This window comes from Coloeus monedula, assembly GCF_965178545.1.
Source record: "Coloeus monedula genome assembly, chromosome: 1".
In the NCBI taxonomy this organism is placed as follows: Eukaryota; Metazoa; Chordata; class Aves; order Passeriformes; family Corvidae; genus Coloeus; species Coloeus monedula.
The window spans coordinates 126,925,902-126,953,111 of NC_138781.1; the positions used below are offsets into that span (position 1 = coordinate 126,925,902).

The following is a 27,210-nucleotide window of genomic DNA, read 5'->3' on the forward strand; positions in this document are numbered from 1 at the left end:
AGCTGCTCCTCATACTGCCTTCCCTCAAGGCCTTTCACCATTTTTGTTGCCCACCATTGGACACTCTCTAATAGCTTAATGAATTCCTTATCTTGAGGAGCCCAAAACTGCACACAATACATAAGGTGAGGCTGTCCCACAGCAGAGCAGAGCAGGACAATCCCCTCCCTTGCCCGGCTGGTGATGCTGTGCCTGATGCACCCCAGGACACGCTTGGCCCTCCTGGCTGCCAGGGCACTGCTGGCTCATGTTCAACCACCAACCCTCAAGCAGGACCCCCAGGTGCCTTTCTGTGGCACTGTTTTCCAGCATCTCATTCCCCAGTCTGTACACACAAATAGGGTTGCTGCATCCAAGGTGCAGAACCCAGAACCTCCCAGCTCACTTCTCTTCACTAGAAATTAGAGGAAGAAGTTAAAGGAAAAAAAAAATCCGTTTCCATGTCTTACAGTGACAAAAATGTTTGGAAGCTTTGTGACAATGTCAGGAGTCAGAATCAGTACCCTCTAGAAGAATTTCGTGCTGTTTCCATGGAAAGAAAACGTTGTCTTGAAACAGGCTCTTTCATCCAGTGTGCAAGGGGATGATCCACAGACAGAGTAGAGGTTATGTCTGGTTTCCTTCATAAGGTAAAAGATGTTTCCCTCTTCCATTCTTTGTTCTATAGTTGCTGCAATTACTGAGACATTAAACATAATTTTTCCATTTGGGAGCAGTACATGAACATTAGAATATACTGAAGTCCAGTATCACAGATAACTTAACGTTGCAATTTCTTTCTTCATTGCCTAATAAGAAAAAAAGAAAAATTAGGAGTCACAGTGTGAATGCAAGCTAGACAACCCTATTTGCTTCTTCATCAAAAGAATCAAGTCTGTTCATACATACAAATGTTAGTAATGTTTAGCCAATACATGTGCTACCATCATCACATCTTTCTAGACCCATTAGCTTCATTAGGCACCCAAAATACAGAGTAGGCTAGAGAGACTGGAGGAATCTGTTTTATGGGACTATGGATCTTTATCAATGACGGTTTCAACAACGAGAAAAGAAGCAGTTCCCAAAGAGCCATAACTAAAAGCTGGAACTGTTCTTTTCTGCACTCTGATTAAGTAATTGTTAAAGTCTCTCTCTTCATACAGCAGAGGTTGCTCCTGAACAACTCATGTGGGTACTTTGAAGAGGAAATATTTTTTGGTTAAGGTAGAAGTAGAAAACAAACAAAAAAATCAAGTCTAGTCACAAAAGCTCACAAGCACTGAGATAACATAAACAGGTCCCTTTTCATGTTAAACCACATCATTATGCTAGATGAGAGAAGGGTGCATTTTTCAGGAATGGCCTGCACAACTATAACAGAGTCTGTTCCAACTCTTTATTAGCTGTGGAAGAAGAGATTGAGATGACCAGGGCCAAAGACAAGAGGCTTGCTCTTTTTTTAAGGCAGACTGAGAGGCATGAAGAATTTTATCTATTCTTAGGCACAAGCATCTGAAAGGCAAATGGATTCAAGGATACTGAAGCTGAAGATTGAATATCCAACCTATCTAAATGAACTCAGTACTGGGAATGCCCAACTGGGACCATGAGTGCCTGTGGAAGATTTCTGCCCAGTCTGACAACTAAGAAATCCTCTCTTAGAGGCAGAGATTAAGAGAATTTGACTCATTAGCATCAAACTGTCATAGGCAGAAAACTCCCCCTTTGTCAAATTAAAGACATTTGGGCCATGCTAGTTAAAAAGAAAGTCTGGTGAGACTAGACGAAGTCTCGAGTTCTTGTTATGTTTCATACTTCATTTCTTTTCAAGAATGGAATGACTACTATACAAGCATTACCATGTGTGCCTGCCTGCAAGGGGAGAAAGAGGAAGTGACACACAGAGAAAAGCACCCTCCTTTCACAGCCTCCCACCCCTGAAAGGCTTCTGGAGAAACCTTTATTGACAGAGTGAGGTTAACTGGTTTGAGAGGCCTGAGTGGGTTGATCCATTGTCTTCAAGCCTTTTCCTGTTGAAACTGCCAACAACTATGCCACATACAACAATGGTTTTGCAATATGGATAAATGTCTTCCAGACTGAAATGAAAGTCTTGTGAAACAGGCAACTAAGCAGTAAAGAGTGATGCCAAATAAGTGTGATGTTCACAGAGCACACATACATATCCACACACACACACATATAATAGCATGTGACAGAAAGGGCTACAAGACAAAAAATTTACCTTCACTAATTCAGTTTTGTCATCATCTTCCCGATGTTGGTAAATGCACTGGCTAAGAAGAGCATATAGTCTTTCCATGCGAGATATACTGACATTCTCAGTTGCCACAATGACCAAATCCAGCACTTGCTGAAGCAAAAAAAATGGAAATTACAGTTTAGAATAGCACAAGATACATCCTACTTTCTTACATTGTTATATAAAAGCGGCACTTCAGAAAACTGATTAGATTTCTGACAAGATTTAATTGGAGGAAGCAAATTAATATTCCATATGTCAAAGAAAAGGCTTACATTTCAGACAGTTCTTTCTTATCACTATATAACATCAGGGATCATAACTGCCAATCAACTGCTTCTAGAACAGCGGGGAATGACACCATCCACTTTGTCAAAGAGTAGTTGCCACAGGAAAGTCATGGTTGCACTTCATTAGAAATGCAATACGAGGCCCTGGAAAATGTGGTTTTGGAAACAAGGCTACAGATCTTACATATAGAGCTGTGCCAGATGGAAACAAAAGCATACTTAGGTGCTCACCTCTACCCATTAGCTGAATCTGTACTGTGACTAACATCAGACAGCTCCTACCTTGCAACTCAAGAGTGGATGAACTACCAGAGAGTTGTCTGTAGGAAACTACCAATATCTCACACAGTTCCTTGTGTTACCAAAGATGTGAAAATGGTAATCTCTGGGAAAGCAACACCAACAAGCTAGCAGCAGCAGTGCTGGGGCTGTTCAGCAGCTGTGTGTTGTGGGAGGCTGTTAAGATGTAGCTCAAGAGAGCAGCTACACCAAACAAAAATATTACTGCCTCACAACTGCTTGCCACCAGACTCGTCCTCCCTCAGATCAGCTACCACAAGATTTGAGTTCTATATCTAATATTGAGCAAATAAGTGAACACACATACAAAAGAAACCCCCAAGAGAACAAACAAAATCAATCAAACAAAAACCCCATACAAAACCAAGCAGCTCCATTTTGGCTCTCTGGTACAAGCAGTGACTTCCAGTGACACCCATGTTAAGGAAACAAGTCTAAAAGACGTGTTTCATGACTGTAGCTGTCTCCTCACAGCTGAAACACATATGAGCAGAAACATTTGTAAGGGCTCTACCCTACCATTCCTCCAGTCAGTAGGCAATAACTTCAGATTACATGCCGTTAGCACCCTGATTCTAGAAAAACCTACGTGGCTTCTTTAAATACACAAGCTGACCTAAACAACACAACCCCCTGAAGTTTGTTTCCTTAGGAAGCCATCTTGGAAAGTTAATTTAACCTCTACAGTTGAGGTCAACACTTAAAAGTGTGATAGAAATTGTGCTGGCAAGCCCCTTCACCAAAGGGGATTTCTCTCTGGTTACATTCTCCTCACACAAGGGAAACAACCAAGTAATACTCTCTTTCTCATCATGGCAGGTAAACAGCACCATCCTCTCCTTTGACCAACCTCCAGGACTTCAACCTAGCAATTTCCTGAATTTTTCTCATGGCTACGTCCCCTGAAAGGCAGGTCCTTCTACCCTCTCCAGTTCCTGCAAAGGAACCTCTTTTCCCCCCTGCAGCCTAAGCCCATGTTTGATCCTTTCCCCAACTACACCCTAGGAAAACAACTTCTATCCTACAGGGGACTGGAAAAACCGTGTAACACTGTAATTGTATGGATGCAAAATTCTATCACTGAATTTTGAAAGCCTTTGAGAAAAGCAGATATTAATATTTTATCCAGGATGATCTTTAGGTCAACCTTCTAATTTCAGGTTTAAAGTCATAACTGATAAAAATCAAAGTCCTTTTCCAGTTTGTAATTAATGAAAACATGTGAACAGCAAACCAAAACACCCAGCACCCCAGTCCATCATAAAAACTGCTAACCTACAGTAGTAGCAGGTTGTCAGTGACTTATTTTAAAATTTAACAAGCCCTTTTACACTGAAAATTAGGAAGAGAACGCAGTCTCCTAAAATTCAGTTCAGCAAAAGCAGCCATCTATACCAGCTGTGGAAACACCAGTCATTACAGGTTGAATTATTTCACAAGCTATGTACCCCTCTCATGAATTGGCATTGGTTAAAAACTGACTTAATTTACAACCATACAGGTAGCAAGAAAATGTCCTACTTCAGTATTAACAAAATTGAAATTAGACTTACTCTGAGCTCAGAGTAATCCACAGACACTCCCTGTGTGTGAATTTTCTTTGTTTTCCCATCACATACTTCGGGTTGCTCATCCACCTGAGAATGTCCCACATAAGTTTTATGATGTACCTGTGAATCTGGAATTACACACATTTAAGTCATGATTTCTTTATCTGGACTACAGTATCAGTGAAGCATCCTGTACCTGGAAAACAGTAGCCCTCTGCAATAACAGAGGCAAAACTGTTGCCAGTTTTTTTACCAAGAAATGCTTGACTTCTATCCTTCTAGTGCTTCTCCATAAAAACTAGAAACTCAGATGTGAAAGAAAGCCCTAGATAAAAAAGGCTGGGTAAAACTAAGAGAAAATATTCATGTTGCCACTATAGCACTGCACAGTAAACCTGAAGTTAAAAAAACCAAACACAGGGAAAAAACAAAGTGTTTTAGGTTCAGAAACACACCTACACATCCTATATTCCAAACATTAGGACATAATTCTTCTATTCCATGGAGGTCTCTGGGTCCACACTACTTAAAGTACAGCAGTACAGTTTACACTCAGGCTGCTTATTACTGGGAAGATACTTGTACAATTAGATACCATTTGAAAAACAAACTGCAGACTCAAAAAATCCCAGCCACTACAGAAAACCATGACTTCAGCCAACATAACTAGAGGAGCAGCATCATTATGCAAGGAACACTGTATGTCGATTTGAGAGAGACACAAAAGAAGTAACAGAATGAAATTCAAGAAGGCTAAAACCTAATAAATAGTGTAACCCTGCTCAAGAACAAAAAGGAGCTAAATTACCTCTTTGACCTTTAACTTACCATTTGAACTTCCATCTTCAGAAGTTCTACCTATTTGGCAATCCAGCATTTCACTCTCCTCTCTTAGGTCTGAACATTCAGGAAGCCTGGCACTCTTTTTTTCAGTAGGGGATTCAGCCACAAGGGTCACTCTCTTGCTTTCATTTTCTGTCCCATTTTTCTGTTGTCCTTGGAGTACATTTTCATGTTCTTCCATAGGACTATCCTGGGAGGATGCAAACTGAATATTCTCCCTCTTTGCTGCAATACTTGAAGAGCATTCCTTCATTTTGCATTTTCTTTTTGACTTATCTACAGAAAGATACAAAAAATGTAATCCAAAACAGTTCTTTCTTCAAAACACAGCAGCAGCATCTTGCAAGGAGAATAACTACAGAAGCTTCAGTACCATCTCCCTACATGTGTCTAGAGAAAGGGTTGCAAGTTAATGAGATCAGTTCTCTATTAGATATATTATAGGCAGGGAAGGGGAAAACACTGTTTCATGTAACTGAAAACTAGCTGAATATTCAAAAGAGCCACAGACAATGTTTTGGACTTCAAGAGGCAGGTGCCATTAATGTCAGTTGGGCCATCAAGGCCAGGCTCTTCCAATGTCAAGCAGCCACTGCACTTCATAACCACATTGAATGAATGACCTCAGGATTTACTCCACATTTTGAAGCAGCATAATGAAATATTTAATGCCTCTGGCATGAAGAACCAAGGATCACAGGAACCTGGCCACAGGAACACAGAAGGTAGAGAAGTGACTTTGGCACCTTCTCCAAGAAAGTCTGAATAAAATGAAACTTGCCATTAGAGCAGGGGGTACTGGCATTCACAGGCACTGTGGGCATCTTCCATTTTTCATTACACTTTGGGTCTTCTTTCTTACACCCTGCAAAGCAAAGAATTGTGTCTTGTGTGGCTGGTTACAAAGCACGAGACAAGTCTTAAAATCCTCAGCATCAAAAAACATACCTCTTTCTTTACGAGATTCCTTAATTTTTTGGCAGCGTTGCTCAAAATCTTCATTCATTTCATGCCTCACTATGGAATATGCAATATCACTCAAAGTACAAGCTTTGTGCCTCAGGAGGGGATCTGAAATTTTACAGTCAGAACTGAGAATTTTCTACCAGTCAATGAAAGTCTTTATTTTGGTTACTTAGAATGATTTTTCTTTTTTCATAGGCAGGTTCTGAAAGGTTATCTCAGTCAGTATTTTCAGCATGAAAACAGAAAAGTTAATTATTTAAGAAAAAGTACTAGTTACCAATCAACACATGTTACAATTCCATACCCAAACAATATATCTAATGCTAAAACATTTACAGTCTGGCAAGAAATGCTCCCTGGGGTTGTTTAAAATTATCTAATGGGATTGTTTAAAATTATCTGATCCCACATCTACTGTGGGATTACTAAATTTCCACAGACAAAATTTATCAATTTACACATCTGAAATTTTTTCCAAATTAGGGATAAAAAATACACCCTTACCTCCAGGCCCTTTTTTTGGGTTGTACTCTAAAGCATTACTACAGATTAGATCGATGTCCTTTAGAAAATCTCTTGCAGTTAGGTACTGGTGCATGTCAATCTTGGACAGAACTGTCGAGAGGTCCATGGGCTGTTTAACAGTGTCCCTGCAATTGGGTGCCTACAAATTAAAGACACATGCTCAGAGATTTAAGCTACAAAAATTAATTATTTTCATAAAGTCAAATAAAGGACTTCTGAAGAGCCCCAGATATTTATAACACACTCAAAGATGCAGAAAATAACCAGATAGTTTCTTGAAAATTGGAAAGGTATTTCAGGTGTCTTTGAAGAGACAGACCAGGAGAGGGGGAAAATAGAAGCAGGGTGGTCAGAAGCATGTGTGGAGCAGAGAAAGGAACTGGCTGGATTCATTTCACTTCCTTTCAGAAAACCACAGCAGAGAAGCCTTTCTCAGTAGTCACCTTAGATTCTCTTTGTTGTTGGCAGCAAGAAAAAATCTGCAGGATTTGCACCTTTGAAGCACCTGTCCTAAGCATCTAGTCTCCAATGAGATAACTGGACCCAGAGATGCTGATTTCTTCACTCAAAGCATAAAAGGAGCCTAATGACTAGTTTAGATAAGGACATCTATGTGTTTATAGGTTATTCACATCTTGGAAACTACAAGGAAAGGAAAAGACAAGTCAGTGGATGCTCAAGGGAATGGGACTTTGCTGAAATGCAAAGCTATCTTAAAACAACTGACTTTGAAGTACATGCCCCTGGCTTAGACTTATTCAACAACTTTAATGGGAAGTGTATGGGAGCAAGAAAAACCCATGCAGCCCTTATGGTTGATTATGTACTAAGGGAAGCTACAGATGAAACTGAGAACGGCATCTGAAAATTTATTTGACAAACTGCTGCTTCTACTCCTGTTCTCACAGAAAATATTGACAGTTAATCAAAGAGCTTCAGACTTTATTAGAACAGCCCTACAGGTACTGTTTATAAATATAGAGAAAGTGATCTCTCTGCTTTTTAGTCCTGTAACACACTGTTCCGGTTTGGCCAAATTTAGAAATACATCCTCTGAGAGAAAGCACAACCACCCCTCCCCCACCAGGTTCGGGAAAAATAAATTTTCCTCGAAGGAAAGTGAAGGAGATAAAACTATTTATTTAACAAACACACGAGAAAGGAAAATAATGCTAAATAATAAAATCTTTTGCTGTGAAGGAAAAACCTGGGAAAATGTTAGAGTCCTCCCTTTGGTCTCCTCGGAGCAGGGGCTTGGCCCAGGGCCAGGCCCTCTGTGCCCTGTGGAAAGTCCTCCTGATGTGTTCTGATGTTAAAGCAATCAAGCAGTCCAGTAGAAAAGGCAGAAAGACCGAAATTCCAGGGAAGGAAAAATTCAACTCTCAGTCTCTCTCCGGAGAAAAAGCAGCTGAACCCCTGGCCAAAAAAAACCTGTCCTGGGAGCAGAAAGTCAGGTGCTTCCTCCCTCTCCTACCACAGCTGGGAAACGAATTGCTATCTGTGTGTGACCTTGAACAAGCTGCAAACTGCTTTGAAAAAGTTTTGCTCAGTTTTTTCCTTCCCCCTCTCAGGCTCAGTTTAGAGGCACAGAAAGGCACAGAAATTAATTTCTGGGCATAGGCAGCGATATGGGATACACATCATAAGGTCACCCCAAGACACACACCAATGTATCCAAACATTTTCATGGGCAAATTGTGTTGGCATTTGGTGTAACTGGCACTTGGACTAGATCATCCTTGTAGATCCCTTCTAACTGAAATACGCTAAAGGTTTAAAGACATTTTAGAAAGAACATAGGACTTTCAGTGAATACTCAAATAATAAGCATTTGAGAGCCTCAAGGAGTCAAGTAAAAGCAAAATTCAGTTCCTTCCTCTTGGAAAATCAGAATAGTACATTCCTAACACCAAAGATAAACCTTCCTAGAAAGAGCACACAAACAGCAAGACACGTAAACACAGAGGAATTATGAATACACACAGTTATAATAGTATTATAAGTCAATACTAACCTCCTCTGGGTCAATGGGCTTTGTAAATGCTTTGAAACGTTTGTCAATGACAAGTCTTTGTGCCACATCTCTTAAGTAAATCCTAAGTTCACGCAACGTATCCTCTTCCTGCTCTTCCACCTGTCTTATTTCTTCCTCTGTCAGCTTTCGAGGCTTGGGTGGTGGAGCTACAGGCAGCACTTCCAAAGGCTGGCAAGCTTAAATGAATCAGAAAATTGTTAATTGATGGAACTCATATACAAGCACATGAAAAATGATCGATAGTAAATTATCACCACAGTGAATACTGCATTATCTGTTAACCTAGAGTTAGAAAAGTTTTATATGCAGAATATCCTCCTCACTTGTGTTGATTTTTAATGCAGGAGGTTGAGCAGCTTGCTTCATAACTAAGTCCTCAAAAAAATATCTTCTTTCAGCACAGGTAGGACGTGGGATTCTGAAAACTTCTTCATATTCATCACTGAACAATGTTTTTATCTAAAGTATGAAGAGAAAAGATACTTCAGTTATACAAGGCCATGCAAACTTCTTATATTCTGTTCCAAAAGAGCTGAGTATCTCTCTGAATTAAACTGAATACTTATCTGAATAAGACTATCGATGAAAAGGTACCTTCTTGGCCTTAAAAGACTAGGTTTTTATAGCATGGCAATTTAAAATGCCTTCTCCAAGGATCACCTTCTAGATTTTGAGCTAGGAAGCTAGGAAGAAACTGTATGATAAACAACTGAGAAAGGGCTGATTGGGGATTCACCATCCTCAAGGCTGCTTATTTTGCATTTACATGCCTTGCTGGCCTTTGGCTTGAATCTTCATGGCAGCTACAGAGGGAAAACGGCAAGGCTCAGAGGACAAGTGCTGGCTTTTTAGTAAGGTGTTTGGGCTTTCTCTAATTTTATTTTTAATTAATTTAAATGAGGTGTCTCAATTTGAACACTTCCAAGCTGTATTCCATTTTTCTATACCTACTACCAAAAGGTATGGAAGGGATTTCAATCCTTATTTTAGAAGGCACTTAATACAGTATAAAAACTTCTGTTACCAAGACAAAATAATCAGAGCAGCACATTCACATTTTGAACACCTTCCTTGAATGCAGTCTCACGTCTACAAAGCTCAGCATGTCCTCTTGAAGAATTTTGTTAAAGAATGCACCTAAACATTTATTTCCAAGTTGCTTAAACAGAAACTGGAACTTAGCTTTCTAATTTGTTGAGTTTTCACCCAGATGAAGGAAGTAATTGAAATTCTAAAAAATAATTTAAATTTGAAATCACTTTCCATCAATAACAGTGTAATCTCTGTACTTTTTCAGCAAAAATATCTCTGACTTTTCAGTAAAAATGTTTTCAGAAAAACAGTCTTTTTCCTAGCAACCTTTCAAGCACCATAGTCTTCACTAAGGACACACCTAACCATCTTTAAGCCACCAAAACCATTGCCTGAAGCAAGTCCATACATCTGTCTAATAAGCTTGAATGTGTGAGAAGGGATAAAAAGTTGGGTCAAAGTCAATCTCTACTCAGAAAACACTCTAGGCAAATGTTTCCAGCATTGTTTTGTCTAAGCAAGTTTTAAGGGACTGGGTTTGGATGCCTGAGTAATTAATACGAATCTGCTTAGGAGCCACACGTAACTCTAATGCTTCAGGGAGTTATAAATTAACAAGAAATTGAGTAACAAAGGAAGTAAAGTATCAACTGAAATACCTCTTCTGGGAGATCTCTCAGTTGTACATTAGATGTTGCAAGGAGTAAAACTGGAGTAAACCTTGGGATGCTCTGCAGTAGTGTTGTAAAAACAGATCTCAGTGTAGGTCCAACAGTCTCCCACCATGAAGGGATTTGTGGGACATAAATGATACTTGGTGCTGTTCTTTGAGCTTCTCGCATCAGCTGGTAAAATGAAGCTTGGATAAGAAAACTACATCATGTAGAACAGGCTACTAAATAACTATGTATCAGTCAAACTATCTTATGAAAAAAGAGGCATGAAGGCAAGACATCAAGACAAATTGATAAATGACTCCTTAACAATCATGTAAATTTTTCACTTTGACTCTAATATAGGCATTTCTATGCAGACAGAAACAGACCTGAACCTCTGCTGATTTCAAAACTACTTAGGTATATGATAACTCCTAAAGAGCCTAAGAACTCAGCCAATGTAGTGGTGTGCCTGAAAAAAACCCAAAGCTAACACTTCAGCAAGATGTACTTGACTGGAAAAATCACCACACAACTGCAGCTACACCATTTTCAGTTCAGAGGGGAGACACACCCTATTCAGACTGGAACAGAGTCTGAACAAACAAAGGCCTATGTGAAAAGATGAGGGCTAACACAGCACAAGAAGCCTGGCTATAGTTCATAACTCCAATCACATTTTATAAGAGGTGACCAGTCCTTAGACTGTCTTAAGAGCTAAATCACTCACAGCCTCTCATTACCAAAGGACCCATCAGACCAGATGGCTTTGGAAAACCACAAGCCACTGACTACAGATGGCACCTCAATCACAGAAGACAACATGCATCTACGGGATGAGGGAAGTGGAACAGTCCTTTCACGTGACAAATTTCTCCATGCACCATTTCAGATTACCTGCTCCTCCTATGTGACAAATGAGTATCCAGTCACATAATGTGTCTCTCCTAACTTGTACAGATCTCAAATGCTGCTACAAGAGATCAAAATATTTTAATACGGTGATGCCAAAAAACAAAGTGGATTTACTGCCCAAAAGTAAAAAAGCAAAAAAGCACTAAGCTGCTTATATTTCCTTTTCCTAGTAAATGAAAACTCAACACTGTACAAATCTAAGTATTCCATGAATTTTAATGCTTTTGCTGCATGTACGGCAGCAGTAGAAGCTGCATGTGTATAGGAAAAAAAACCAAACAAGAAAATTCTTTTTCTTAAAACCTTGGCTGCCCTACAAATATAATTGAAAAAAAGGCTACAGAATGTGCATTGACATGCCGTCAGGTTGGTGCAGAGCCATCTACTGGTAGCACAGAGTCTTAAAAAGCAACAAACAACTTTCTAAATTCCACGTGAGACCAGCAGGATTTTTTGCCACAAAGAGGGGTTTATAAGCAGCACTTCCCGTCTTCCTGAGCTGCCAGTAACATTCTCCCTGTTACATTTCAAATGGAAACCATGGCCATGTATAAAATCCTTACTTGGTATCATTCCATCAGAAAAGTGAATTTTCAGACAGAAGTAAACAAAACAGCACATTTAAATCAGGCCACTTATATTGATAATGAATTTTGCTTACTTCATTAGTTTATACACTAATCCTACGAGACTAACAAGAGAAAAAGCTACCTGTACACACGTTTCATCTGGTGACGTGCTAGCAAACAAAGTTGGTGTGTCCAGTGTATAAACTAGAAACTTTTCCAGGGAATGTATTACTGCAGCTGCCAAATCAGAAGCTTGCCCAGATCCTGGCTCTTCAATTAGTAAGAACCGTGGCCTGTAAGATGTTGGCTGGTCACGAGGATTTCTACAGCAATAAGAAGAAAAGTTTAAAATGAGTGATGAATATGAAAACAGACAGTAAAGTTTTTTCCTTTTTTTTTTTTTTTTGTAAATATTCTCCCTGTTCCATAAAATAATAAGCTGGTCTGTGAACAGGAAGACTATCAAAGCCTACTTTCTCACAAACTCTGCCTCTGCTAAGAAATCCTGCCAGTCCCCAGCATGTCTGCTACTCTTTTGGCTGGGTTAAGTAACAGCTCTTAAATGCCACAGTGGGACTGTCCAGCCAAATACCCACACAACAGTTCAGTTTGATGGGTCAGGGCAGCGTACCCCGTTAGAGCAGTAGTAACTAGTTGTAGCTTCACACTTACATCTGGCAAATACTGACCACCCTTCACACACACTCTCAACTCCTTCATCTAGCATCCCTCACACCAAAACAGTTTACAGACCAGACATCTTACAAATGGAACCATACCAGGGACAAAGGTACCTGCTAAAAGTGCAGAATTCTGCCTTTTTGCAATCAGGTGTTTTATGAGTTTGCTTCTCTTCAGAGATTGATGGTGATTCCTCATCAGTCTCAATCACATAATTTCCTAAAATAGAATTTAAAGAGAAGAGAGCTTTGTTAACTTTCTTGTATGGTCCATCTCTCTCTCTTACATTAATACACATTCAAAATTGGTGCTGGAAAACACTTCTCTTGTATTTCATCATTTAAATGTTATTTTCTGAAGAGTTCATTCTGCCACAAATCAAAGGAGATTGCACAAGTCTTTACAAAGCTGTCCTATGTCCCATGATTTGCATTGGGTATTATCTCTGTTAACAAACACTTGTGGGTTTTTCTCCTTAGAATAAAGATGATTAGAAACAACTTATGTAGTTCCCAGACACCTGAAAAACATTTCTCCTGCTTTAAGCATTTATTTGAAAAGAGGTGCTAATAATTTAAAACTTAGATTCCTCTCCACAAGTGATAAATGTGATTGTTAGCTACTGTCAGTAACCATGGGTACTGTCAGTAACTGGGTGCTCCAGCAAAGAACACATAGCTCTCAGCTGCTTTTGCGAGTCACTCGCAGCTCCCGCCCTGCACTGTGCACACACAAAGCACAAAACTGTGCTGCCAGTACAGCTGAGAGGTTTGTGTATGTTGATTGCACAAATCACAAGCTTTTGCTTTGGCAGATTTTTAACCAAAGGAATGTAGACGTTATACCTTTCTGTTGGTCCTTCTTTAGTGCAAGCTCGGCATGGGGGAACACTCTTTGCAAGGTTTGTAAAATCCTTTCCAGTGTGTTTTTTAACAGTGGCTTTGAAATAGCTGATAGCGCTCGCCCAGGGGAAGGCACAACCCTCCGTGAAGCTGGAACGGTCTTCTGCATGGCCATGGAAAAATCATTTGCTTTTATTTTAATTGAATCCATGTTTATCTGCAGTCTCTCTCTGCTTTCATATAGCGGAGGATAGCGATGCCGCAGAGCACAGAGACCGGTTTCGGCACATAAGGCTTTAATATCGGCACCACAGTATCCTAATAAACAAAACAAGAATCAAATGTTATGCCAGTCTCAGACAAAACAGAATTCAAGGCCAATATTTCTAAAGTGCAACACTGAAAGACTTTTTATTCTGCAAAAAATTACCAGGCTAAGAGAGAATTTAAAGAGTTACTGTGCTGCAGAAAATCTCTATTACGTGGCTCAAAGCCTGATATCCTGCACTTAGGCAGCAGCCTGCTGGTCAAAACTTTGTTCCTGGGAAAGATGTTCCAAACCCATTCAGTGTTCTGAGAGACAAAAGGAAAATTGGAAGCAGCACCTAACTTTGTTCCCAAGGCATGCCAACTTCCTCCTCACTGCCTCTCTCTGCAGCAAGGTACAAGAGCTCAAGTACTGCCTGATACAAGCTCAGGTTCCCTAGGGTTCAAGTCCCATGTAGTAACCCACACTGTTTTCAAACTCACCAACACATTCTTCAGCCAGCTCTTCAAGTAAGTTGTCCGACGGCTTCGGGTTCCAGTCTCGTGTATGAATTTTGAAAATTTCTTTTCTTGCCTGAAAACAGTTGCATTTCAGTTTGCCCTAAGTTTTCTCTTACAAGAACAATGACAACACAAACCCACAAAACCCCTTATACCAATAAAAATACTTTTCTTATCAGCTAAACCTTTTAGTATTTTAAAGGTCAGTTATTAATATGCTGTCTGCTACTTCAAGCAGGAAATTCAATAATTCTAAACTTGTTACATTAAACTCTTGCTGGGGGCTGCAGTCAAGTAAAAGGCATTTACATCTTCCATAAAAGTCAGTTTTCACAAGTGTGAGACATAAAGATTCTGAAGAAAAAATCATGGTAAAATTCTTATCTACAAATGGAGATTTTTCGTCAAAGAAAATTCTCTCCAATTTAGAAAAATTTCATGAAGTATTTCTTGGTACACAGATTAATTATGGCAGATTTCTGGAATTCTACCACATTAGGGAATCATGTATTAGATCTTTTTAATGGCACCTCATCTCCTGTTCCTGAGAGCAGATGAAAACTGGAGAAAAATATTTGTGCTAAATGCATTGTTTAGTGCACTTTTACTAGCTTTCAACCCAACAAGCCTTTTATCCTTTTTCCAAGAAGTGCTAAGAAATATCAGAGATAGCCAGAGAGAAAATACAAAAAGAAGTCTCCAGTTTTGCATGCAGTGTCCCCCCTTCAATATTTTTTAGTTGCTATATATCCATTTTTATACTGCTTAACTATTGCCATTGAACTAAATGCTTCCCAAGCCCTGCACCTGTGCTGTGTCATTCAAAACTTTGTCCAAGTCCCTGTCAATAACTTCCAGTGAGATCCCAACATACTTAATTTGCTCCAGCACCAGCCTTGATCAAAGTTTTTGCTACCAAGGCGGAATTCTCTCACCCTTTCTTTCACTTTCAAGATGCTATAGGAGTAGTTTATAACCAATTAATACACTCATTCTTTCTTAAACATTTCAGTCACTATCAGCATCCCCTTTTCTCCACCAGTCACAGAGAAACCAAAACTAACTAGAGAACTAACTACTTGTTCAAATCACCCTAATCATAGATACCCAGGGCCAGGTCTGCAATGTAATGTCTCCAGATATCCCTCTTGTGCCCAAGCTGTACACTATGGATGGAGACTTGCACTGCCGCACAATGCTGCCTCATTACAGGGCTTTGTTATAAAGATGGACTTTGGCACGTAAGCACTAAGGTTGAGTGGAAGTTCTGACCTCTTTGTTTGGCAAACTGAAGCGGAATTCTCGTTCAAAGCGCCCAGGTCTTCGTAAAGCAGGATCTATAGAATCCAATCTGTTGGTGGCTCCTATCACCACAACCTCTCCTCTGCTGGCTAAGCCATCCATAAGTGTCAGAAATGTCCCCACAACAGAGCTAACAGAAAAATATGCTTAGTAAATTTTCTTCAGTTACACATAACCTTGTCCAATGATCACTCAAAAAGGACAAGTTTTTATTTATGAGATGCTGTTTAGCAAAAGACTCATTTTAAGTCATAAAATACAGATAAGGTAACACAGGCCTTGTGTCGATATCAAGCTCGGCAAATCATTTTCAATTACTGTCTAAAAATCATCTGAGATTCATTTGCACAGAATTACTAATTTTCAGTAAAAATGAATGTGTCACTTGAAGTTAAATAAATTGCCATCTTTTTTTCACAAAGATCAAGCAGCTTCTATGTAGATACAAAACATGTCCTACCTATGAATTTGGTCTTGCTTATCGGACCATACAGGAGCAAGAGCATCAATCTCGTCAAAGAAAATAATTGAAGGTCGCATCTGGTAGGCCTACAATGAAAACACAGGAATATTGACATCAGGGAAACAGCCCTATTTGAAACAGAAAATGCATGAAAAACATCATGGTTGGAAAGGCATGAACTAGATTTTTCAGACTCTGCTAATTGAGCTAACAGAGTAAAGTGGCATGAGTAACTGAAGACAGCAGCCTATGTCAACCCACAGAGACTGGGTGACAAGAAAAAAACTGTACCAATAGTTTTAACATCTATCTGGCAACCACAAGAACAGAGACAGGATTTAACTCAGTTACAGGTTCTGGAAGCAACTCTCTGTTACCAATTTAAATGACCATGCTTTCGGCCTGCATCTCTTTTCCCTGTGATCTTAAGCCACCACCTCTTGCTTCTTGAAACATTTTTTGTGACTTTTTGGGAGGTTGTTTGGTTTGTTGTTTTGTGGGGGGGAGGAGGGTGGTAGCGGTGGTGCTTCGCAGGATTTTCTTATTTCCTTTACTAATCTTTCCCAATACACCTCGAGATTTCAAGCCCCTAAAACTCAACTGACAAAGGAAACAGTGGCAATCCTGTTTCAGTGGAAGGAGCTGAAAAAAGAAAAAAGAGTGAGTTCTTGTTGACAATAGAAAATTATTTCCATTTCAGACAGAATACATGGCACATTTCAACCTTACCTGCTCAAATAATAAACGAAGCTGTCGTTCAGATTCTCCTATCCATTTACTCAAGCACTCAGCACCTTTTCTCATAAAAAAGGTTACTCTCATGTCACCCTGACTGCATTCATTAGCAAGTGCACGAGCAAGCAGTGTCTTTCCAGTCCCTGGTGGACCATAGAATAGACAGCCTCTGCAATTTAAAAAAAAATAAATAAAAAAAAAAAACTCACATAAGAAAAAATCACCATGGAAAAGCACCTATTACAAACCCCATCCTTAAAACACACAACTCTGCTCTCCTAAACAAAACACCTCATGGATAAGATAGCAGTAACAGCTGAAGTGTGAGAAAAGTCAGAAGTGCTCCTACACAGTTCTACAAGGCAGCAAACAAAATCAGTAAAGAGGATGATGCAGAAATACAAAACCTTGATAAAAGCTTGCAGCATCCCAAAAGGACACTTTCAAAACTTCTGACAATCCAGCAGGCATGGCTGGAGCCATACAAGAACAAACTTTCAAATCAGAATCTGAGACTAGGCTAACTTAGGAATCACCAGTTCATTTTTCAGTGATGCACACATATTCATGCTTATTTTCACATATGGCAAGATTTTATAGTAAAACACTTAATTCTGCCTTAAAAAGCTTTGGGTTACTAGAATTCCCTTTGCTGGTGATAAAGGAAGAAGTATGCTAAAGCTGGAAAGATATTCTGCATTTCTGCACTTACATAAACTAGAAAAGCCAATACACTGCTTCTTCAAAACAGCATTTCAGTGAATAAAGAAGCAAAGCACAGAAATATTTTCTTTCTACTTTGAAATACTTTTAAAGCCACTGAAGGCAAAGAATTCTAGATCCTAGTTCAGTATGCCATGACTGAGTTTCATTGAGCAAGAATATATAAAGCTAACAATTAAATCACTGGGTTTTTTTTGTAACACAGAAGGCACTTAGCTGTGTAAAAAGAGGACAGATTCTTATTTTAGCTCAAGCACAACAAACACTGCAGTTTCTAGTTGCATGTCCTATCAGTTGTAAAACTGATACTTGAGAACTTGAAAAAAAAAAAATGTTGGTGGCAGAGACAAGTGGATTTTTGCTAAACAAACATTTGACTACCAGTAGAAAGTACTTCCGGCTTACAAACTAATCCAGCCTACTTACATATAAAGCTTTAAAGAAAATATCCCCAACTCCACCTTTGAAAGGCAAGACACTTTGAAAGGATAGTCTCACCACAAACTAAATCTTTGGACTTACATATATACTAGAGTCTATCAATTTTTTTTTAAATTACAATTTACTACTGTTAAAAAAAAATCAACACTGCTGAGAATTTCGAAGCACAAAAACATATTGATGACCCAGTTGAATTCTCCTGAAAATAGGTAAATTATAACTTAGAGTTTTAAACAGTGTCTGTTACCTTGGAGGTTCAATTTTCAATCTCTCAAAGATTTCGGGATAAAGCAATGGGAAAATGACCATCTCCTTTAAAGATGAAATGTGGTCAGAAAGACCACCCACACCATCAAATTGTACCTAAAGATGAAGCCAACAGAACACATTTTATATGTTACAGAAAGCTGCAACCTCGATAAGGTTCCATGAGAAGCTGGATTGCCTGAGAGAAAACCGTAAACCAAGGGAGTTGTAGATGGCCCATTACTGGAAGCTTTCATAAATACTGCAAATGTCTCACTGCCACAATGAACCAAAACCACTTACTGAACCATCTATTTGCATTTGCTCCACACCAGCCAAACTTCCTCCCATTTTCATGGTATCTTTGTCAGCTCCCGTTAAGGCACCTTTCTGAAAGCTGACCAGAAGAGATCTGACTTGAATTAAGGAGGAAAAAAAGGTACTCTCTAACTTACAATGCAGATAGAAGAATTTTGATTTTATAATGATGGCAAGTGAATGCAGAAGACCTTATAAATTAGCATGAACTTCCTAAATAATTAAATATTCATTCCATCTTTTTACATTTAATGGCTATGAGTCAATAAAGGAAAATGGTCGCTCCAGATATTAAACTGAGTTAATTATTTTAACAACTCTTAGCACTTATGAATATCCATGCCAGTCAACCCAGCACATATAGGAATGCAAGCTTAGAACAATTATTCCATATGTGGAGACCATGGACTAACCTTGATTAGTATGATGGAAGAATTCCTCCCCTTCCCAAACACACTGACATCTTTCAAATAGTTCTAGTTTTTACCTTCAAAAAGTTACATTCCAGGAGAACACTTATTTCAGTGGGGATTAATACTATAAAGGCTGCCCACCTCTCCTGGATTTTCCTGAGGACCTTGGAATGTGTGTGCCAGAAGATGCACATCTGAAAGATGTCAGGCTGAAAGCTCGTTTGTTAGACTGTTATTCAATTAATATTTCTAGAGCATTTGTTAAGTAATAAAACCTATTTCCCTGACTTTTAACATTTTCTCTTGTAGTGGTTTTCTTTCTGAAAAAACAATGGTAAAGCACAAAAGCAGTAAAATTTTACATCAAGGAAATACACCAAAGTGTGTATCTGTACCTTTCCTCCTATTCCCACCTAGAAATAAAATTTCTTATCAAAAGTCAATTCTAAAAATCCAGTTTTAGAGACTCCATTTACAGTTGTCCATACCAACAGGTATGATTAAATATTGCCACAATTTAGAAAGGGTACAAGATGAAGATGGCAACACTTCACAGTTAGGCATATGCAAAATGTTCCCAGGCAGACTACTCCCTCCCCTCTTCTCCAATTTCATTAACCTCCTTAAATTTCTCTTCTTCCTCTGCATTTCAAAATCCTCATCATCAGAAGAAGAGAAAAAGGAATCACTGCTGAAGATTCCATATCTCTGTCTGCAAACATTCAAACAAGTAAAAAATTAAAATGCACCCTAAGTAATACCAAAATTTAAGTTAACGCTATCTCAGAGTTTACTTTGAAATCTAGTAAGTTTTCAGATCATTGGACTTTTCATCAGATTTCAAAGTACATTGTGTGATTTTCCTTGTGACAGCAGTATTTGATTTTTCTTAGGAAGGTAAAATGTTTCACTAGTGTGCAAAGAAATTTCTTAATCAAGTTACTCCTTTGGTCCAGTCTCTCTCTTAGACACACAAATCAAGTTTCACTTAGCATTATGCAGCCACTCTGTGAAATATCAACATTTTACACTTACTTAAAAATTTGACTTCAAAATCCTTTCCTTCCATAATAGTCTGCTTTCAAGGATGCAAAACAAAGTGTTCCTATCTAGCAAGGGAAGGCACTCTCCATGCTCTGTTTATATGATCTGACACCCCTTTGTCATTACTAATCCAATTCATAAATTAGATTTTCATTTAACATTTTTCTGGTTTAAGGATAGCTTCATATAGAAACATGAACTGATTCCAAAGAGACATCAGAATCAGTGTTTGAGTTATTAAAAAAAAATCCATTAAAACTTCCATACAGGCTCTCCCTCTAATTAAACTGTCTTTGGTTTTAGGAAAATAATTTTCATCTCTCGAGATTAAATAGTCTAAGGTTTTCAGAGGGAGATTCTGGCTTTAGTTCCAGAACAAATAAATTTCAGTTACACAATCTCAGCCACAACCCTCATCATCACCCTATCAGTGACCATAAATACTGCATTTTCAAGTAAAATATGAAGGCTAGTAAAAAGAATGGCCTCCCCACCAGTGTTTGTTTTCTTTATATTCTCAGACTACAATAATAATCATACTATTTATCTGTAGTTACCACCAGTTCAAAACCCCTTGAAAGCATTATTGAGCCATGTGACAGCACCATTGAGAAAGTACTATCACTTAGCCATACACAAACCTTTTATTCCCTTGGCATGAATCTCTCTCTGAGACAGATGAAGATGGGACTGAAGAATCTGTCTCACAATTTCTAGGTTCTGTTGAAAGCAAAGGATTTAGAATAATGTCACAAACAAATATAAGATAAAGTGGGATAGTCAAAGAGGCAGAAAACAGGATGTGTATCACCCATCTCTAAGTTCAGGGGAAGTTTCAAGGCAGGTGGGGGTTGATCAGTGCACAGTAGAAGTGAAAAAACACACCCCTGATTTTTAAGGAGAACTGTAAAACACATGAGTAAGATTATGAAGTCTCATTAATTACTATTCTTTCAAGATAGGTCATTTTTTTACTGGAAAACAGTAAGGATCCCAAATAGGAAAAAAAATAGAATGTCCATGGGGTACAGACATTTAAGAATGGCAGAATGAAGGTAAGAAATTTAAAGTTGAGTGCATGTATTTCCATTAAAAAAATCTTGCATCCACGCAAGAAATTAGCTCTTAAGAAAAACCCTGCCTATAACCTACTTTCCAGTGTATCTTGATAGCACTCAACAAAGCAAAGCTTTTTTCCTTTTGCTTCGCTTCCTTATGATGAAATTACTGCACAGAACATTAAGCTCTTTAAGTACTGTTGCAAATAATGATATATTCAAAGTGCGCTGTATGACAGGTATTCCCTCCTCTCCATAGATTTTTATCTTGCACATGTTTTGCAAAAACACCGGGGTTTGGGACTTCTTTGTCTGAATCCCTATGAGCTCTTTACCAGTACAGCCCTAGAATCTGTGGCTATGGCTTGTAATGTCAAGAGCAACACAGATTTTTTTAACAGATGCAAAATACCAGTAGTTCAGTCCATTTCAATTGCTTAAGAAAAAGCTTTTGGCTAGGGCATAGTCAAAGAAATTTAGAACAGAACTAGCCTAGAATGCTACCTGGATTTTCAGTTGTTTCTTCACCAGTTGTTTCCATATCTAGACTTTCCTAATTAAAAGAAACAGTAAAAATCAGACACAAACATGCAGAAAACCTGTGGGCATATCTGGTGCCTTTATAGGATCATTTTCAAGGCACTCCATATACACAAAATATTAAATTAACGCAAGGGGGAGGGAATAGGAACACCACTCTGGAACCCAGGATTAATAGCAAGGATTTCTACTCTAAAATAGGGTTTAGTAAATGTGAAAGTCAAACACTTGGCCAGATACAAAGCTGAGTGTATCAATTAGTCACAGGTTAATTATCCAAGAGTGTGGTAGAACCCACTGTAGTGTAGGACAAAGCAATTCCTAGCAGAAAAAGAAAAACATACTGGCATTTGAAAGATGATTTATGAAGTACTATGGCCAATTCTGGTTGAAACAAACCACAAAGGAATTTATATCTGACCAAAAACAACTATGAAAGCAGGCTATGGATATGTTTAAAAAACAAAGTGCCTGACATTCAAGAGGACAGTGGAGGAACTTGATTTAATAGAGCAAAACCAAGACAGAGGAAATGTGATTGATTAGTGTCTATCATTTTAACATGAGTTCCTCTTGGGACAGGGGATTACTTGAGCTCACAGGCAAGGCTGGCACAAGAACAAACACAGATAAAGTAGGTATCAGTGAATTCAGTTTTTAGTAAGATTTGAATGAAAACCCAAGCCCTGAGACAGCTATTTGTAAAAAGCTGGGGGTTTTATTTTTGTCCATTCAAAAATCATAAGGCAATTCAGCAAGCATAGTATATGATGTGTTTCAGCATATCACTGCTCTTTCATGTCTTCTGAAGATATTTCCTCCACCTTAGAACGTAGCTGTGGCATGACTGTAATAGTAAGATGTTAAATTATAATTAGAGAGCAAGAATAAAATATTAGTTTATACTATACTACGCTTTGGAAAAAGTTTTTTTCAGCTAAATTAAAATTATAACTAAGTAATTTCTTTATGTGAAATGCCATTCACATATAAAAATAGTAAATTAAATTAGTATCTACTTCTTCTGTGCAGAAGTAGATACTAATACTAAGTAGAACACGCCACGGTCTCCCATTCTCTGCTGTCTAGGTGTCTTTTCTGTGTCACCCCCTTTTTTTGCAAGACTGCTTCTGCAGTACTAAGATACAAAGTTGACACGTAAGAGCAAAGATAGTCAAGTACAAAAATATTCCATTGAAAACAACGCACATAGTCAGCATGGTATTTTAATACAGCGTGCACAAAGCAAGAGTCACTGACACTTAGCCAAATTTTTCAACTCTACTTAAAAATTAGGTCAAATGCTTACTTTTTTTTATAGAGAGATTTAAAAACAAGCATTTGAGGACTTGCAAACATACATTGTTTTCAGGTTATTTTCCCCTCTTGCTGAACACAGTACAGAAAGAATCACATTTAGTAGGAAAAAAAGAGAATTCTGAAGATCATACGAAGATAACAAAAAGAAATTATGGCAGTTTTTCATAGCATTTAAGTTGCTCTGCGTGATAGCATTAAGTCATTTTTAGTTCACAGCCATCCTCAGACAACAGGTTGCTTAGTCTTAACTGGAATTAAAGTCTCATGCTGATTTTCCATGACTATATGTGCTAGAAAAAAATATCTCCCTGCTGATACTCTTTGAAAACATTTCAGAAAACAATGTCAATTTGGGCTTCACAAAGAGAAGTTAAAGACACACAAGCAGAAATGCTACGACTGCTTCACTTTGCCTGTGTCCAAATTTCTGCCATTTCTTAAGTCAACAGGACATTATAAAATTATTTGCAAGCAGGAAAGAAAAGTTAATTAAACATGAAGGCACTTCTGGTGCCAAGAAGATCAATTTAGAGGGCAAGTTAAATCTACTGAAAGTCACAACATGAAGTGATCATTTCAGTTCACAAGAACCAGCCCACACATAAAAGATGCTCTGGCGTGAAGATCTCTCTACAACTGGCAATCCCAAAATAAAGACACCGGTGGCCAATTTAAACATTGGCTGTGTCCAAAATATTTACACATGGAGCACCTGACAAATACATCCTCCTGTGCAGTCTTTGAATTTTATATCTTAAAACAAGCCACAAGCAGGAGATGCTACCGGACCAACTGCAGTGGAATATTTATGGAATGTTTGTCAGGTTGCTTGGCAGTGACCTCACAAAGTTCCAAGCTTGATCATGCCCAACTCCCAAGTCCCTGGTGGGACCCTACTGTGGAGGGCACCTGATACCCAACACTTGATAGTCACAGAATCATAGAACAGCTCGGGTTAGAAGGGACCATGAGCAACCACCTGGTTCAACAGCTGCCATGGACAGGGACACCTTTCACTAGGCCAGGTTGCTCCGAGCCCCATTCAGCCTGGCCTTAACACTTCCACAGGTGGGGCATCCACAGCCTCTGGACAACCTTATCACCCTCTCAATAAAAACTTACTGTATACATAGTGGCACGTAGGGAGGTCTCAGCCCAACCACTGCATGCACTTGCCACTTGCTGCCAGGAACAACAATATCTTCTCTGCTGTCAAAAGAAAGTCCCTAGCCAATATTATGCCACAGAACAAAGTCTTGCTAATAAGGCTCATTCTAGTAGCTCTGCAGGATGAAAAAACCCCCAACTTATTTTGTTCTAACATTGCAAAACAAAACAGATTTGATTTGTAGTGGTGTAAAACTTTGTCAAAGTCTACAGCTTCAACAGACCTCTAAATCCCAATTTTCTTCATCTTTTAAGCAACCAGTATTACAGAAAATATAATGTGAAGATGGTTTGATAGAACTGTATATTGTGTTGTCCTTGGCTGGATGTCAGGTGCTCACCAAGCTATCACTCTGAGAGTGACAGGGGAGAGAAAATAATATGGGAAACAACTACTAGCTTGATAAAAGGCAGTTTACTAAAGCAAAAAAAGAAAAGTGAAAGTTTGCGCAGCTCAGAAGTAGCAAAACACTGGTGTGTTATCAGTACCTTTCCAGCTACCAATAGAAAGCACAGCACTGTGAGGGCTGCTGTGGGAAAATGAACCCTATCTCAGCCAGACCCAATACAGATTACTTTCCATAAACACAAATGAATATGCATTAATTCTGCTATTCGCTTATAATTATTTATTTATTAGTTTCATATTAGCAGTTCCATTATTTTTCCAAGGATTTTCTTTTTATTTCTTCTGTACAGTGGCTGGGTTTTGCCTATGATTTTTTTTTTTTTTTTTTGGTAAAGCAGTCAACACACACGGAGTTATTAGCATGATGCATAACTACAAGTAATTTTTAAAAATAGGACTGATAATTATTTCTTTTTTAAGTTGTATTTTTAATAAGATAAAGGACAAAAGAAAAGTAATACAGACATATATACAAATATTGTGATAGGAACCAAGAAAAATAGCTGGGAAGGTTACATGTCACACTGGGCCAGTACAGTATTGAAAGAAAAGATCCGCATTTTTTCTTTATTTGTTGTGCAGTTGAACTTATGAAATATGCAAGTATGAATTTAAAGAATTATTAAGTCAAAGGTAAAAAATGAACTAAAAATTTAAATTCATGTCTGATGTATTCTAACGGTAAAACAGTCACACTTCTGTATAGTATTTTCTGAGGTATGCTCAAGTAGGAAAGGAGCTGAGACCCACTAGTGTCACTGAAACAAGCTGTAATATTAAAATAATGAATTGCCCTTGGCTGGAGTAGTTAATACCAGTTATAATATTGAATTTTGTTCTTTACAATCTGTGTTTGAAAATCTGGAATGATCCAGCAACAGTAAGAAATCTTTGTAAATTTAATTCTGTATTTGCTTCCTTGTGATTTCACATCCAAAAAAAATCATGCAAAAGAAAAGCTGCATTAAGAGAACATCAGTGACTCATTCAGGAGATCAGAAATATCTGAGATTGCTTTTATAATGTTAATTCAGCTCAGTTGTATGAATACCTTTTCAGGTCATTTAATGAGAGGGTTTTTTCAAGAAGATCCCTGTCTCACTTGGATCTAGGAATATAGGAACAGTTTGTGTTGAAGAAGAAGCTAAATGTGAGGTAGCCAATCCCTCATTTGCTGTAGAAGAGTCATCTAACACAGTGAATGAGGCAGCACTTGCAAAAGATTTGCTACATTAAGGAATTTGAGTATTGCCCAGAAAAATTCAAACTTCTCTTTCTCTATAAAATCCATGACTGTACTGGAATAATTTAAATCATAATTTTAAAAAATTGTCATTAATTCTGTTTTCCTCATTTTTTATACCCCATTTTAAATCCTCCCAGCTTGGATTGTGGAGTCTTAAAATCTCATTGTTGTAATTTAACATTTCATAGACTCTAGATCTTAAAGGAATTGCAGCTATCCACAGTTAGTCAGAAGTCGAGCTTTAGGATACCTGCTCTTCATAAAAACCAAAGTGACTGAGATAACTTGTCCTTCTCTCCTCTTTTAGTATTCTTGGAACTTAATTCTTAGAGGACTATTGGCAGTCTAAACTTATGAATTACTATGAAATATCAGGCCCAAGATACTTCATCCTAGGCATCCAGAGTCAGTGAGTAATTCTGGCTATACTTTGTTTCCATCTAAACATGGCATGAATGGGTACATGAATGCACTTTATTTCATGTTACGTTTTATTGGGACTTTCTAGTTCCCTAATATGTTGAAACTGCTAAACCTCTAAATTCAAAGTTTGTATCCTTAACAGATACATGCTCCAATTACCCAAACATACCCTGACATATGTATTCATTAGGTACCCAACAGCTTATGGAATTAGTGTATAAACAAGCTCAAGTAGATATAAGAAATTACACATCCAATTGAGCAACTTCCCCCTGATGCTTGCTTTTTCTAACCATCTGGTCTACAGCACACTATTATTGTCACACACACTATTTTTTCCTTATGATTTCCACTTTTATTTAAATATTAAAATATGGGTTTAAATAAACTACTAGATGAAGATCAGTTGAAAGTCTGTGTCACTGCCAGGCACCACACCTGCATTTACAAATCCCTGGTTGGTACTTTGGTCACAGTAAAATCCTTCCTTCCTTTTATTACTCAGTAGAATTCAATTCTTAAAATATTACTGCTGTAAAACTTCATTGAGTCTTGTGATTTTTAAAATTTAAATAGCAAGAGAAATTATTTTTCCAATAGCAATACTGAATGAAATTACAGATGATTCTTGTCTTGCTTTCAGTGGGATCCAATCTCCAGCTCAGCTTCTCACTTGCACAGAGTTTACTCCCTACAGCATTTTAAATGGCCTAAATTTTACTTCAAATTTTCATTCTGTGTACATGACCACCTGTGAGAAAAGGCACTTTCTTCATGTACTTGTTTTCATTTGTGCAAAGTGAAATCTCATTAAACGTTCAGCTGAACATTTCAGTTGGTTCCCAGCTTTATGGAAGGGTAGCCTATACTTCGGGCAGCTATGAATAAAGTCTTTATCCATCATTCTGATCCCTAATTTTTGATACATAAGTGCATTGAATATTCTAGCAAGAACCGTTTCACCAATCCAACCTCCAGCAAACCAGAGCACCACGGTGTGAGGGAGATGTTAGGCTGGGGCCACCTACTGGTTGTGTTTCTGAGCTTTCATCGACGAATTTGAAAAACTGCTTTACACATGTAATTCTACTGCAGTTATAAAAATAACAGCATATATTAATAGACTAATCACCTAAGTATGTGAT

The 27,210-nt window shown here is 38.2% G+C and overlaps 1 protein-coding gene across 1 annotated transcript; it reads right to left on the minus strand.

Annotated features, from left to right (window-relative positions):
- Window positions 1-749: 749 nt before the first annotated feature.
- LOC309575475 (ATPase family AAA domain-containing protein 2-like) lies at window positions 750-27,116 on the minus strand (the record flags this gene model as incomplete). Its single annotated transcript, XM_082285911.1, is given in 21 exon segments — window positions 750-788; window positions 2,228-2,356; window positions 4,389-4,513; window positions 5,214-5,504; window positions 6,010-6,120; window positions 6,123-6,299; window positions 6,699-6,858; window positions 8,734-8,930; window positions 9,078-9,213; window positions 10,446-10,631; window positions 12,069-12,249; window positions 12,721-12,826; window positions 13,453-13,767; window positions 14,200-14,290; window positions 15,490-15,649; window positions 15,980-16,068; window positions 16,712-16,886; window positions 18,129-18,244; window positions 18,431-18,543; window positions 25,499-25,623; window positions 27,094-27,116. Coding segments are annotated over 21 exon segments (3,045 nt in total).
- Between the last annotated feature and the right edge of the window lie 94 nt (window positions 27,117-27,210).